Below are 12,973 nucleotides of genomic sequence, written 5' to 3' on the forward strand. Positions count from 1 at the left end.
CTTCCTCCAGGTTATACGACAATTTTTCTTTCGGTACTTGTTACAAAAAAAAAAAAAAAAAAAAAAAAATTCGGAGCATGTCGGGACCTTTGATTCCCGATCCAGATACGGCCACCTGCTCTCTCCTCTCCTCTCCTCTCCTCTCCTCTCTCAAGCAAGTTCCGAATCCGTGCCGCTAGTTGGACCACCTGCATCACCACTCCGAATTCCAGGTATACGGAAACTCTACCCTTTCTGTTGATTGCGAGTCTGCAGCGCGCCTTAAATATGTATATATATATATGTACATATATGGGGCATTCCGTGCCGACTCAGCCTAGGTTCGACCCTCGAAGTAACTAATTTGGCTCACGATTTTTAGCTTCGTTATTTTCACCGTCGAAGTCGTTCCGTTCGTTTTGAAAATTTTTCAAAGCTTAATTTCAAACACTTACAATTATTAATGACGATAATATCGATCGTATGACCGACGAGTACGAATGAAAATCCAGATATTTCACGTTAAGAAACGTTTTTTTGAAACGTAACGAAGGATTTTGGAAAAAATCGTTTCTTTATACTCAGCTATCTTGGAATTATTTCGAGGGATAGGAATTTGGATTTTCATGGTTTACTATTTTAATTTCACGGACAACTCTGAAGCATTTTCCTTGAACATGCATCGCTGCGTTATGATTAACATCACTGACTTCAACCTCGTGGTTTTTCCGAAGTTATACTGCGACCATCTATCTCTTTGTATTTCTGTCTACATCCTTCGTCGTTATTTCGATTACCGTTATTCGTTGATTACGGAAACACACACACTCGGCGACTTTCTACGGCATCGGTTAGGTAAGAAAAGACGACACTGGCTGCGGGGGAGGAAGCCGTTAGGTGATCGGGGTAAATTTTGTCTCTCTCTTTTTTTCCCCTCATTTCTTATCGCGTAGTACATAAACTGAAAAAAATTTCATTTGTTACAGTTGCTAAAAAAATTTAGTAAGACAGGCATCGTTAAAAAAATTGTTTGATTATTGTTGGGATTACGAAAAACGAGGTACGCCTAACCATTTTGCGCTATCGTCGATCCTTTTTTGGTTATTGCAACGCGAAATCGGTTTCTGATGTTTACTCTACTTTTTTAGTTAAACAAGGCTTTAACGTCAGTTTGTCGTTGCGCGAGCGTTAAATTTTCGCAACAGTTGCAAGAAAATATAGCAACGGTGATCGTAATGATAAAGAATAGCAACGGATACTAGACTTTCCGGTAACGGCTAGAGAACTAATTTTCTTTTTCTACCTGGAGCTATATTTTTCGATTGTGGTAAAAAATGAAAATAATTGAGGACTGAGCGGTAAGCGAAGATAAAAATTTCTCTCAGTATACACTTGTACAAATACACTTGCACGGGTGTTTTACTATCCATTTCCGGGTTCATTATACTTATCCCATATCTTGCGTCAAATTTTCCAACTTCTTTTCTATTCGGTTTCATTAAACAGCTGGTCGCTAAATTACACTCTGTCTAACAAATAGATAATACGAGCCAGCGTTGAATCTTTTAATTTTTAAACTTTCAGGAAAACAATGGCACTTGGTGCCAGTCGAATCGAAACGTTTACAAGTTACAATAACGACTGTATAATATAATTTCATTCTGAATGAATTCTTTTTTTCTCCCCGTAGTTCCATGCATTACAAAATTTTCTCCACACTTTATTGACCCTTCGCGTGTATTTTCGTATGTATTGTAAACGTATATGTGACGAACATTCAAACGGTTACATCCATTTAACCGTAGGTACTAATATTGTTAAGCGTTTTCCAACGAATAATTTTATAGCTCGATATATACGAATTTAAATTTACAATCAGTTGCGATTCTCGTTCAAGAACGTATACAATTGTCCGGAATTGCAGTTCGTATATTACAGCGTTTACGGCATGACAAAATACTGAAGAAAAACAGCGTGGCGTCAATTTTGCTCGTAATTTCAGAATTCCCTGAAGTTTTCCCACGAAACTTAGGTAATGTTGGTCAGCCTTTACGACCAAAAGCTCGAGAAGTTGTGCGCCTTAAATATATAAATGTGGATTTAAAAAAGCACCAAGTATCGCATCGTTTCGTACAAAAAATTAGAAATCGAACGATACGATTACCGAAAGTTAGCCTAACTGAATTTGCGACGCATAGCCGAAGTTCGAAAAGGATTTATAAAAAAAATTAAAAACTTTTTCCTTACGATCCGTCATAATTCCCCGACTTTTCCCGGTATGTCGCCACCCTGGAAAACGATCGCAGTTCGAATCCGAGCAAATTTCAATTTTCTGCAGCAATGAAAAAGCAGTCACGTTGATTCGAATTACGAACCTTGCGTTACGTATGCGATTGAAAGAAAACGCCGCGTTTTCCCGCATCTCGGCAGGTCGACACCCCGGAACGTGATCTGCATGTTTCACCGCGTTTCCGCTAATTCATCCCATCCTCGAGCTCGAATCCTCGGGTCACGTACAAATCGTACGCAGAGGCGTCGAGACCCTTCGGGAGTGGATGGATGGACGGAATGGACGGATATCTATCGCGTGCTGCAAGGTGCATCAACCGACGACGTGTCCGCTTGTCGGAGCTTCGCCCTCGCTTCGCCCTCGCTTCGCCCTCGCTTCGCCCTCGCTTCGCCTTCGCTTCGACTTCGCTTCGCCCGAAGTCGGCCGCGCACCGAGTGCACCAACTGCATCAGACACAGACAAAGAGACCCGGTCGTTTGTTGATCTCTACGGTGCACGATGACCTCGCCGCGGCGGTCAAGCCGGCTCGGTGTGGAGGGAGCTTCACGGCTGCTTTCCTCCCTCCTCTCCCCTGCCGGTACCCGGTCCCCGGACCCAGCAGGGAAAAGGTAAAACAACGCGCGTCGGGCCCTCTTCCTATCCCTTTCTTTTTTTAATGCCTCGATTCTACCGACAGGCCCGGTGCTCGTAGAAAACATCGCCTTGCTGCCCCTGCACTTTTCTTTGGGTACACTTTCGGATTATAACCCTCTTGAGAGAAATTTTTAATACCGGTTAAATGAAATTTTTCTCAGTGCATTTTTCACGAGGAAAAATATGATGAGTTTCTTATATTTTTGCAATTACGTTAAAGGAACTAAGATTTCAGGATATATTAGCCTGTGTCTTGTTTTTATTGAAATTTACAATTTTTCAAACAATTCCAAAGTCGCGAGATAACAGTTTTTTCTCGGCATAAATCGTTACGATAACTTTACTAACTTCCGGCATGATCATTATTGACTTGAAAAAAGCTCGGTTTTCACCTACGATCGTTTTCAGACTTCCGCTCGCAGGGTATTCAAATTTGTTTCTTTTTTTTCCCTGTGTAGTCGTTATCGTAATACGATCCCGACGTTAGGTTAACGGATTTTTTGAATTGTAAATTTGGAACTAAATAAATTTTGAGCGAAAACGGTTGAGCTGTCCTTCGAACGTGCGAATATTTGGAAAAATGCATATTTTTCTCCGTCGGCGATAGATCTTCGAAACTAATGAACCTTTTAAGGGTATGCGGTACTCCTACCCTTACCGACCGAGCAAACTCACCATTTTACTTCCTGTATTAAACAAGCAAGTGAACATAAAGAGTTGAAATTTCGACGGTACATCGCTCTTTCGTAGCCGAATTGAAGAAAGTTCCGTTCATTTGTTTATTTAAAATGGGAAGAAAAGGGGTGAGTATGCTCGGTCGGCAAGGGTAGGAGTACCGCATACCCTTAAGATGAAGAAACTTGCGTCAATTAGTTTGGCTTCTTTCGATTCAGGACTGCAGGTTAAAATTCGAGCGAAATCGGTCGAGTAATCTGCGAATAATTACTCGAATGAAAACGTTGAAGGAGAACTGAACTCGGGATATATTTTAAGGTATTTCCATCGACTTCCGAGGTGCCGAGTAGAATACCTTAGAGACCATTGTACTCGAGATTTCCATATGCGGTCAACTCGGCTCGATCCTCGCTCCCTGCTACGTGCCTGATTCATCCTTGTGTAGACAAACCAGTATCAGTTATGGTTGCATATACTTAGGTATAGGAAGAATTCCCAAAGACCGAGAGCGTCACGATATCACAGCCGCACCATGAGGAGCTTGGAGAATTATTCTTAAAGAACGAATTCAACGCCGCATAATTCGATATTTTATAATTACATACGTTCGGGCGATCGTCAATTATTTCCAACATATGCTTCTCACCCCTGGAATCAATAGATAATGACGAAAAAAAAACAGCGTGTGAATTATTTCAAATTTTTAGCTTGATCGGTGCCGAAATCTATTTGAAATCGTTAAAAAAAAAAAGAAAAAAAAAGTAAGCTGTTGTTCAATTCGTTTTGTTTGGTCCGAAAAGAGGGAATAAATCGAGAATGACAAAAGAAGAAAAAAAAAAACAAAAAACAAAGAAACGATATAATTTCGGCAGATAAATATTATATATTTGTTGGTGTTCTTAATATCGCATTGCAACATTACATGATATAAACGTTGAAAGATATCACACGTGATTGATATGTTTGAAAATAGTCGCGGTACAAAAAAAAAAAAAAGAAAGAAAAAAGTCCAGCGTGGTAGGCTTCTGTAGAATAACCGAAGACGTTGAAGATACAAAATTACTGAGATTATCGATACTGTATCAACGGTTTGCCGAATTTCCGGTAATCCAAAAGTTTTTCCCTGGAGATGCATCATTACAATAACGTAACAAACTTCAGCCCGCGATTAATACTCTCGACTCGCATGAGAGCGTAACGGTTTTGTCGGAGCTCGTGAGTCACGGTTGAAACCCTGTAAAAGATTCGCTAAAACGAGCGGATCGAGTTGGGTGCAGCGAATAAAGCTTGCCTAGCTATTCCGCAGCTGCACAGTTCGACGCGTAGCGGCGAGGTGGCGGTGAAAGTGGAAAATCGCCGTTGCCGGACGACTGAGAGGCGATCAGCTAATGCGATCACCGGGAATTCGCAGAATCGCGATCCCGCGCCTAGTTTGCCGGAGATTCAAACCGAACCCGCCCCCGCACTCGAAACGCGCGGCTATAAGCCGCGAACCTTGAGGCCGCGTGACGCGCGATTTGAAAAATATATCGAATAGCGTGTAGGTGTGCGTTGTACGTAATGAGATTCGCTTATTTCGGGCATCCCTGTAATAACGGATACACCGCTGATCATTAATTGTTTGGCCCGAAAACGCGTCGGACGCGTTTATAGATCAGGCTGAAGTTGCTAACTTTATTGCAATTATTAACGAGCTTCGATTTGGAATCCATTTCGAAACGTTGAGAAACAATCACTGTTTTCTTAAATATCAGTAAATTTCCTTTTAGAAACGATTTACCGAACTTCAAACTGTACGAAAATTGACAAGTAACGGTTTTTCCTCTCCGCGAATCGAAATCGTTATTCGTTAATCGTTATCGTAATAAGGGATAATGCATTTCGTATTTTGAAAACTTGACTACTTCAAAGTCACCATAAACTTACAAAATAGTAATATTTTCTTTCAATGTTTCGTCGCGTTTTAACGTTACTAACTTCAGCCTGATGTTTATAGGTGAACCGCGATCACCTGATCGATTCTCCTCTATATCTGTAACGTTTGCTCCTGACATTTGAAAGCGTTTTATTTTATCTTCTCGTATTATATATATATATATATGCAGTCTATACGTCCATCCACCCGGTTGGTATAATAGTCAGTTACGTAAGCCTTTGGACCTGCGACGACGACGGTGACCCCGTGTAAAACTGAAAACAAACCCGAACGACGCGAGGGGAAAATTAAAATTAAAATCAAACGGACATATGTATCTATCTATATATATGTACACACGCATATATATTCGTATATCGATGCTTATACGCACCGGGCTATGGAGCTTTTGCTTAAATGCGAGATAGTTGCTGCGATTTTTAACGAGCTTATAGACGCCAAGAACGCTTCACATGACGAGATCACCGAGTGATTGATGATTTTGAGAAACAAGCCAAATATTAGATGTATATAATATGCATATAAATATCTACACGCATATATATGTATATCGTTGTATATATTTGTGAATATGTATCTTCCCGCGGTTTTTTCTTTCAGTTTTATACAGCTGACTCATTGTCAGACTTTTTTCATGTATTACCTGTATCGAAAATTTCTCAACTGTACGTATAGACTTTTGTAATACCTTTCGTATTATATGAACACTGAAATAATAAATTCTACAAGTTAGAAGTAAACAAAAAGTTATACACACACATGCACACACGTGCTTAGTAGGGTACGAATATATCGCGTGTGCATTTTGTCAGTGAAAGAATAATCGAATTATGTTTGAAACGAGTGTTCCGAAGTTGGTAACAGATTATCGTAACGTTATCGTAACGAAACGTGGAGAAGAAGTCACTTTTCTTATTTTTTTACAACGATTTTTAAGGAACCAGGATTGGAAAATATGATTATATTTCGTTTTATTAATGTTTACTGAATTTCAAACAGTTCGAAAATAACGAAGTAACGGTTTTTCCTCAGCATGAATCGTTGCGATAACGTTACTAACTTCAATGTGATTACAGATGTAATCTTTAACTTTCCACACTTTTATGGAATCACGAGGATAATACTGAACTGCATTTATCTATTTTCAAAAAGTTTGACACATTTCGCTGCTAAAGTTTCACGAGGCTGAAGTTAGCAGCGTTAACGTAACGTTCCGTGAGAAGAAAGAACGATTATTATCCAATTTTAGGACGACTTTCAAGAAATCGGCTCTTCAGAATTGTCGGATACTTTCTTCATTGCAATGTTTTACTAAATTTCGAAAAGTCGCGAAGATGCGAATCGATTAACGATCCTTCCTAAACGCGGATCGTTACGGTAAGGTTACCAACTTCATTCTCGTAACGTTGCGAACTTCAATCTTGTATTCAAAACGCGAAGCTCGCGTGGCGGGCGCGTGGTCCGATCGTCTCGATTCCGTAAAACGCGTTTCATGCGAAAGCGAGTCGAACCACGTAGGAATACGAAGGTAGGAGGAGAGTGAGTGGGACAGGATCAGCGTTAAATCGTGTCGGAGGTATACCTACACATCCACGTATCCTGGCGCTGAGCGCACACCAAGATCCCATCACACAACTTTTACACGTCGGTATCCGCACCCTTCTCCGAAAGCAGATGACAGTGCCGCGGTGCCGTAGGTCGGCCGTAACGACCGCACACCGCACGATACACACACGGTCGAGGATAATGCACCTCGCCAGATACGACGATGACGATGACGACGATGACGGCGATGGTGATGCTGGAGCGCTTTTTACTCGCCGAAGCCCCAGCTTCGAAATCAGGTTTTCCTCGCCGCGTTTCGTGTCGCACGCTTCGAACTTGTAATGTATCCGAAACCGACTGTGTCAATGAATTTACGATACCAGTTTACGCGATTTTATCGAGCTTCGCGGGCACCACACGTGCGTCAATTATTTGCGTTTTTTATAATACACGTGCTGTTAATTTCCACTAATATGTTATACAGGCATATATTATACCTTGTACGTTATACAGGTTTAGAAAGGAATGTCAAGGATCGTACACTTTTTTTTTCTTTTCTTCTTTTTTTTTTCTACTACCGTCCTTTACGATTGTTCGATATTATGGTGAAAACTACATTCTTTGAATTTTTTAATATCGTCGACACCGCACATTCAGCCGCCGCAAATTTCTATTTTTCACAAAATGATGGATTTCAAATGTTTTATATCATACTGTACCGAAATCTCCAACGCGATGGAAATTGTTGCGGGAATTTTGCCGTTTGAAGATTTATTTATGCATACACTGTACTCTTGATTTATTTATAATAACGTGCGGATGTCCAGGTGAACTTTAATCTCGTCAATGACATACTTGAAATTGTTTTTAATTATACGGATCGACAGCTTGGCCACGCGAGATTCTAAATGCACGCTTCTACGGGAACGCACCTCGAAGATACATCCCCGTCCTGAGCGGAACCGGCATCGCACTGAAAACCGGCTGTAATCACAAAGCGGGAACCCTGAGCGTGCATCTTTCTCTTTAAAGCTCCATCTGTGATTCGAACTGACAAACTCTCCCGCGGTCAATATTCCAGGACCAGTCTAGCTCCTACAGCGCGTTTCATTTTTTGTTTAACGATTTCCGAACTCCAAGTTCGACGGTCAGTCTGAATTTCCGCTATTTTTCAGTTTTTTCGAACAGTTACATTTCAGGAACAGTGAAATCAACGATCAAATATGCATGGATAGAATTTTATGAGTTTCGCTAGTATGTTATTCGTGTTTAAAAAATTATTGTATCTCTGCACATTATTCTTTTCATTTTATGTTTTTTCAAGAATAGTATTTTAAATAATGGGAAAAATCAGCTCATCAACGAAAATCTAAAACAGGTTGATATAAACCAAAATTTACAGATAGTTTTCTATTTAAATAAGTTGAATCGAGGGCGCGGAAATTTTCGTAGTTTCTTTCGACGATGAGAGATGACGATACTTGTCGTATTTCGAAAATGTTCTATCAGAGGGCGCTATGCCTATACTTGATTAATATGCCATCGACTTACCCATCTTGCGGTTAGTTTATTTTACGTTGTTCATGGTGCGCCGCAGTTTTGGCATTTGAGTGGATAAGGTTAACGCCTATTGTTGTATTTTAATTCTTGCGACGCGGCGGCAAAATTTCACCCTCTTTTTAACAATGAATGTCGTGACTTGCATAGCACCTGTAAATATTGCCGTAATTAAGTATTGTAAGTACGAAAATTAGTCGGTTTAAATTATTAGCGATGAGGTTTAGACTGTGAGATTCCAGGACATATGTAGTCGGGGCTAGAAAAATTACATCGGCCCGTTATTATCAGCTATAGGTATAGATAAGCGTTCACTTGCATAAACAGTTATGTGAAGATAGAGCGAACTGAAACTTGCGATGTGTGAAATTAGAATAACAGTATCGTGAGTGACCTAAAAGGTGGCTTAAACTAGTAAAGAATAGATTAAACTGAACAAAAATACCTGCCGTTGTTGTATTTAAAATTCTCTAGAAATTTGTCACAGAATCTCGAAAACAGTTTTCAATTATCCGTTGTACATATAGGTATTTTTAATGCAGTAAATGTAATTCCATTGTAATGTTGATAATTATTTATCGAATGAATTTATTTTCAGGGGGAAAACGAGACGAGGATTTAATTTTGCCAATCAATGATTCTCTCAGCGCAACGCTACACACCGATCACGTAAATCTATTTTCCGATTCGAATATTATGATTTTTGATACTCAGATTATGCGCATAAATAATACTTGCGAATAAACTATTTTTTAGCTCTGCGCAAAAACCACAGTAATGACGAGCGCAGATTTCAAGGAAGATCGCATCTGGCTAAACGGAAGGTAAAGGTGAACCCTTATTTACCGTTTATTTTTCAAGTAGCTAGTCCCTGCAACTGAATCAATTCTTAATTCGACTTTTATAAATCCAGCTAAAAATTTCAAACTCATACCCCGATATGTTGGATTTCATTTTTCAGTGAAGAGTCCATCGATAATAAGAGACTGCAAAACTGTTTGAAAGAAAGTAAGTATCACATTTGTAACTGCTGAACCATGCTAAAAATGCATATTCGAATATTGGAACTAAACGAAACACTATGACATTCGCAGTAAGGAAGCGTGCCAAACTGGGAAGTGACGTTGGATCTTGGAAAGTTCATATCTGCTCGGAAAATAATTTTCCAACTGCCGCCGGTCTTGCTTCCAGCGCCGCAGGTTACGCCTGTTTAGTCGCTGCTTTGGCAGGGCTTTACAATGTCGAGGTAAGTCTCGAGGATGGAAACCTCTCCAAACCTCTCAACTTTCCTCGGGGCAATTCCGAACTTGATAAATATGATCAATCGCTAATTTCAGGGCGATATCAGCGCGGCTGCACGTTCTGGTTCCGGATCCGCTTGCCGCAGCGTCTTCGGAGGATTCGTACGTTGGTATTCGGGCTCTAAACCGGATGGCAGCGACAGTATAGCTAAGCAGATCGCTGCCCCAGAACACTGGCCAGAAATGAGAATCCTTGTTTTGGTTGTAAGTCTCCACGGTTACAGTCAGCGGCGAGTGATGAACAATATTTGCGATATTGTTGTGCGAATTGAGTGCAATTATTGCTTTTTGCTCTGCAGGTGAACGACACTTCCAAAAAAGTTTCCAGTGCTATTGGAATGAAGCGGAGCGTTGCGACATCTGAGCTGCTGAAATACCGGGCTGAACATTCGGTGCCGTGGAGAGTGGAAGAAATGACTAAAGCTATACTTGATAGGGATTTTACGAAATTTGCGGAACTCACGATGAAAGACTCCAATCAGTTTCACGCCACTTGCCTCGATACCTTTCCTCCTTGCGTCTACATGAACGACACTTCTCACGCTATTGTTGAACTTATTCACGCGTACAATGCCGCCGCTGGAGAAATGAAGGTGAAACATCCAAGATCTCTGAAAATAATATCGAGAAAGAAGGATTCATCCTGAATTTATTCATTTTTTCATTTTCTCAGGCGGCCTACACCTTTGACGCAGGTCCCAACGCTACTCTGTATCTCTTGGAAAAAGACGTTCCGGAAGTTATCAGTATTCTAAACCATTATTTTCCCACAATTAGTCTAGGCGATATCGGCGTCGAGTATCTTAAAGGCATTCCTGTGCAGCCTGCAGCCGTTTCGGAGGTTCTTTTTATTTTCTTTTCGATTACCTAAGTCTTGCATCCTAAACACAAAGTCGATTTTTAAATCGCTTTTCATTCATTTCAGGATTTATTACGTCGGATTAACGCTGAGCGACAAAGTCCGGGAAAACTGAAATATATCATTCATACGTGTGTCGGTGATGGGCCGAAAATATTGCGTGAAGCGGCCGACCATCTTCTCGATCGTAGTGGTTTACCACTGAGGAGGAAAGCTTAGGGAAAAAAAATGGAAATGAAATACCACGGGGGTCGAATGTATTTTTTGTAATTAAACGCACATAAGATATTTTATTAAGAACGCCTATTACGTGGTCAAATTGAGTCTCAGATCCACCTAAATCAGAATCGTTTAGCATATCTTGTTTGACACGGAAACCTTATATTATTAGTCTCATTAGCCGAATTTTTCGATTTCAGTTAAACGGCAGATCGACGATAAATAGCTTGTCCCACTTATCGACTATTGTCAAATGCCTGTAAAATATCGCGGGATTAGTCAATTTTTCACCGCGCAAGCGGCAACCAACGATACACGGTCGCTCTTGCGCATGCGCAATTCGTTAGCCGCTTAATCAATTGAAGGGCCATTGTTGTTGGCATTTTTACCGTTGTGTCGGCACCGAATTCGTCGCTGTCGTATAGAATATTAGTACCATCGAGGAATCAGTGCCCGTTGATACTTCCTTCCAGCACTGATCAGCCGAGAAAACCATGAGCGCGTTGCATCTGAGCGCTGGTAAGCCGCATTCAAAATAATTAAACACCCAATGTCGCAAGAATACCGGTGTTCGATTTTATTGCTTCAATTATCAGCAGTCAATGCCACGCTGCGTCGGCACTGACACGCTGTTCTCTGCTCCTTTCGAATCTTTCGTAATTTAGGGTGATTCATCACCGCGTATACTTATCGGCATGTTCTCGTTCTACAAATTCTTGCCTATCTTAATTTATAGCAATTATACCTCAAGCATGTAATCTTTTTCTGATAAAATTGAAAATTTTTCAACTATACTTCAAGGACTAACTAACTGATTGTCTCGAGTATAGGTGAATAATGCGAATGGTATTCCGGAGAACATTCTCAGCTTATTAATCAATTAACGCTTATAAGACGAAGAATGTTGTTTAATATTCAATTCATCTTATGCTTAGTCAGGTTTATTTTTAGCGCAGACTAAGGACAAATATTGCTAACTTTTATCGTATTATAGTCTATTCAGCTGATGTAGTGTCAAGGCTTGCGTTATGATAGTTTTCGGGAAAAAAATTAAATGCCGAGAACAACGGAAAACATCTGTTAACACGGGGTAATTGGCTTTGGTTTTCATCTTTCTAAAACCCATTTGGGTTTATTGATCATCAACAATTTGCTGTAACAATTATTCGGTCAATACAACACAGATCAAATTAGCAATTTTTGAAAAAACGCATGATATAATCAAGGTTTCAGATTTTGCATACGTTTCATTTCAAACGTCAGAGTCGTAAACTCATTAGAAACGGAACTATTATCGCTCAAGGAAAGAAAATTTGAGTAAAATTTTTAAATAATCGAAATCAATTTAAACTTCTTCTCCCAGAAAAGAGATATTGTAATTTCTTTTCTCTATTCAATGGGCCCCTCTCACAATACGGGAAATTGTTTTATATTTAAGGATCTAACCGGCCTGCTCCAGTGGATGGGAAGGCACGTTTATACAGTATGAAATTTTGCCCCTATTCTCATAGAGCAAGGCTTATACTTACGCTGAAGAACGTACCTCATGACATAGTAAACATAAACTTGAAATCAAAGCCTGAATGGTATTTTGAGGTACGTATATATTTTTTTTTTCCAATGTTCGAATCGGTATAATTTCGCCTGTTTACATAACACGTAACACAAAGACAAGTTTTGTACACTGATTTGAATAATTCTTCTCTGCAGATTAATCCTAATGGAAAAGTTCCCACTTTCGTAGATGTTGACGGAAAAGTGGTCGACGATTCTTTGGCTATTGCCAATTATTTGAATGAACGTTATCCTGAGCCACCTTTATATCGCGAGGAAACCAAGGCTCGTGATATAGAGCTAATTGATAAATATGGAGTGGTATGATATTAGTCATCAGTTTCTCAAAAATCAATAATCAACCACAAACGTATCTTTTAACGTGACCGATTATTACTATCGCTAAGGTAGTTCTGATGTTATAG

The 12,973-nt window shown here is 40.0% G+C and overlaps 2 protein-coding genes across 6 annotated transcripts in view; one reads left to right on the top strand and one right to left on the bottom strand.

Moving 5' to 3' along the window:
• The window catches only part of LOC107222735 (carboxyl-terminal PDZ ligand of neuronal nitric oxide synthase protein), a 30,413-nt gene extending 22,381 nt beyond the window's left edge, over nt 1–8,032 (bottom strand). For 3 of the 4 annotated variants that reach the window (XM_046732019.1, XM_046732018.1, XM_015662226.2), the window contains exon 1: nt 7,100–8,032. In XM_046732019.1, coding sequence (XP_046587975.1) covers nt 7,100–7,141 — 42 coding nt within the window. In that variant the 5' untranslated portion in view covers nt 7,142–8,032. Of the gene's footprint in view, nt 1–7,095 lie in introns of all 4 variants that reach the window. The other variant, XM_046732017.1, reaches the window with a different exon arrangement.
• The window catches only part of LOC107222729 (diphosphomevalonate decarboxylase), a 33,294-nt gene that overhangs the window by 19,689 nt on the left and 632 nt on the right, over nt 1–12,973 (top strand). The window contains exons 1-10 of one of the 2 annotated variants that reach the window (XM_015662216.2): nt 8,645–8,795; nt 9,214–9,284; nt 9,372–9,439; nt 9,577–9,623; nt 9,710–9,861; nt 9,953–10,120; nt 10,216–10,509; nt 10,590–10,757; nt 10,842–10,910; nt 12,834–12,869. In XM_015662216.2, coding sequence (XP_015517702.2) covers nt 8,744–8,795; nt 9,214–9,284; nt 9,372–9,439; nt 9,577–9,623; nt 9,710–9,861; nt 9,953–10,120; nt 10,216–10,509; nt 10,590–10,757; nt 10,842–10,910; nt 12,834–12,869 — 1,125 coding nt within the window. In that variant the 5' untranslated portion in view covers nt 8,645–8,743. Of the gene's footprint in view, nt 1–8,644; nt 8,796–9,213; nt 9,285–9,371; nt 9,440–9,576; nt 9,624–9,709; nt 9,862–9,952; nt 10,121–10,215; nt 10,510–10,589; nt 10,758–10,841; nt 10,911–12,833; nt 12,870–12,973 lie in introns of those variants that run through there. The other variant, XM_046732021.1, reaches the window with a different exon arrangement.

The sequence above is a fragment of the Neodiprion lecontei genome, chromosome 2 (genome assembly GCF_021901455.1).
Source record: "Neodiprion lecontei isolate iyNeoLeco1 chromosome 2, iyNeoLeco1.1, whole genome shotgun sequence".
NCBI lineage: Eukaryota > Metazoa > Arthropoda > Insecta > Hymenoptera > Diprionidae > Neodiprion > Neodiprion lecontei.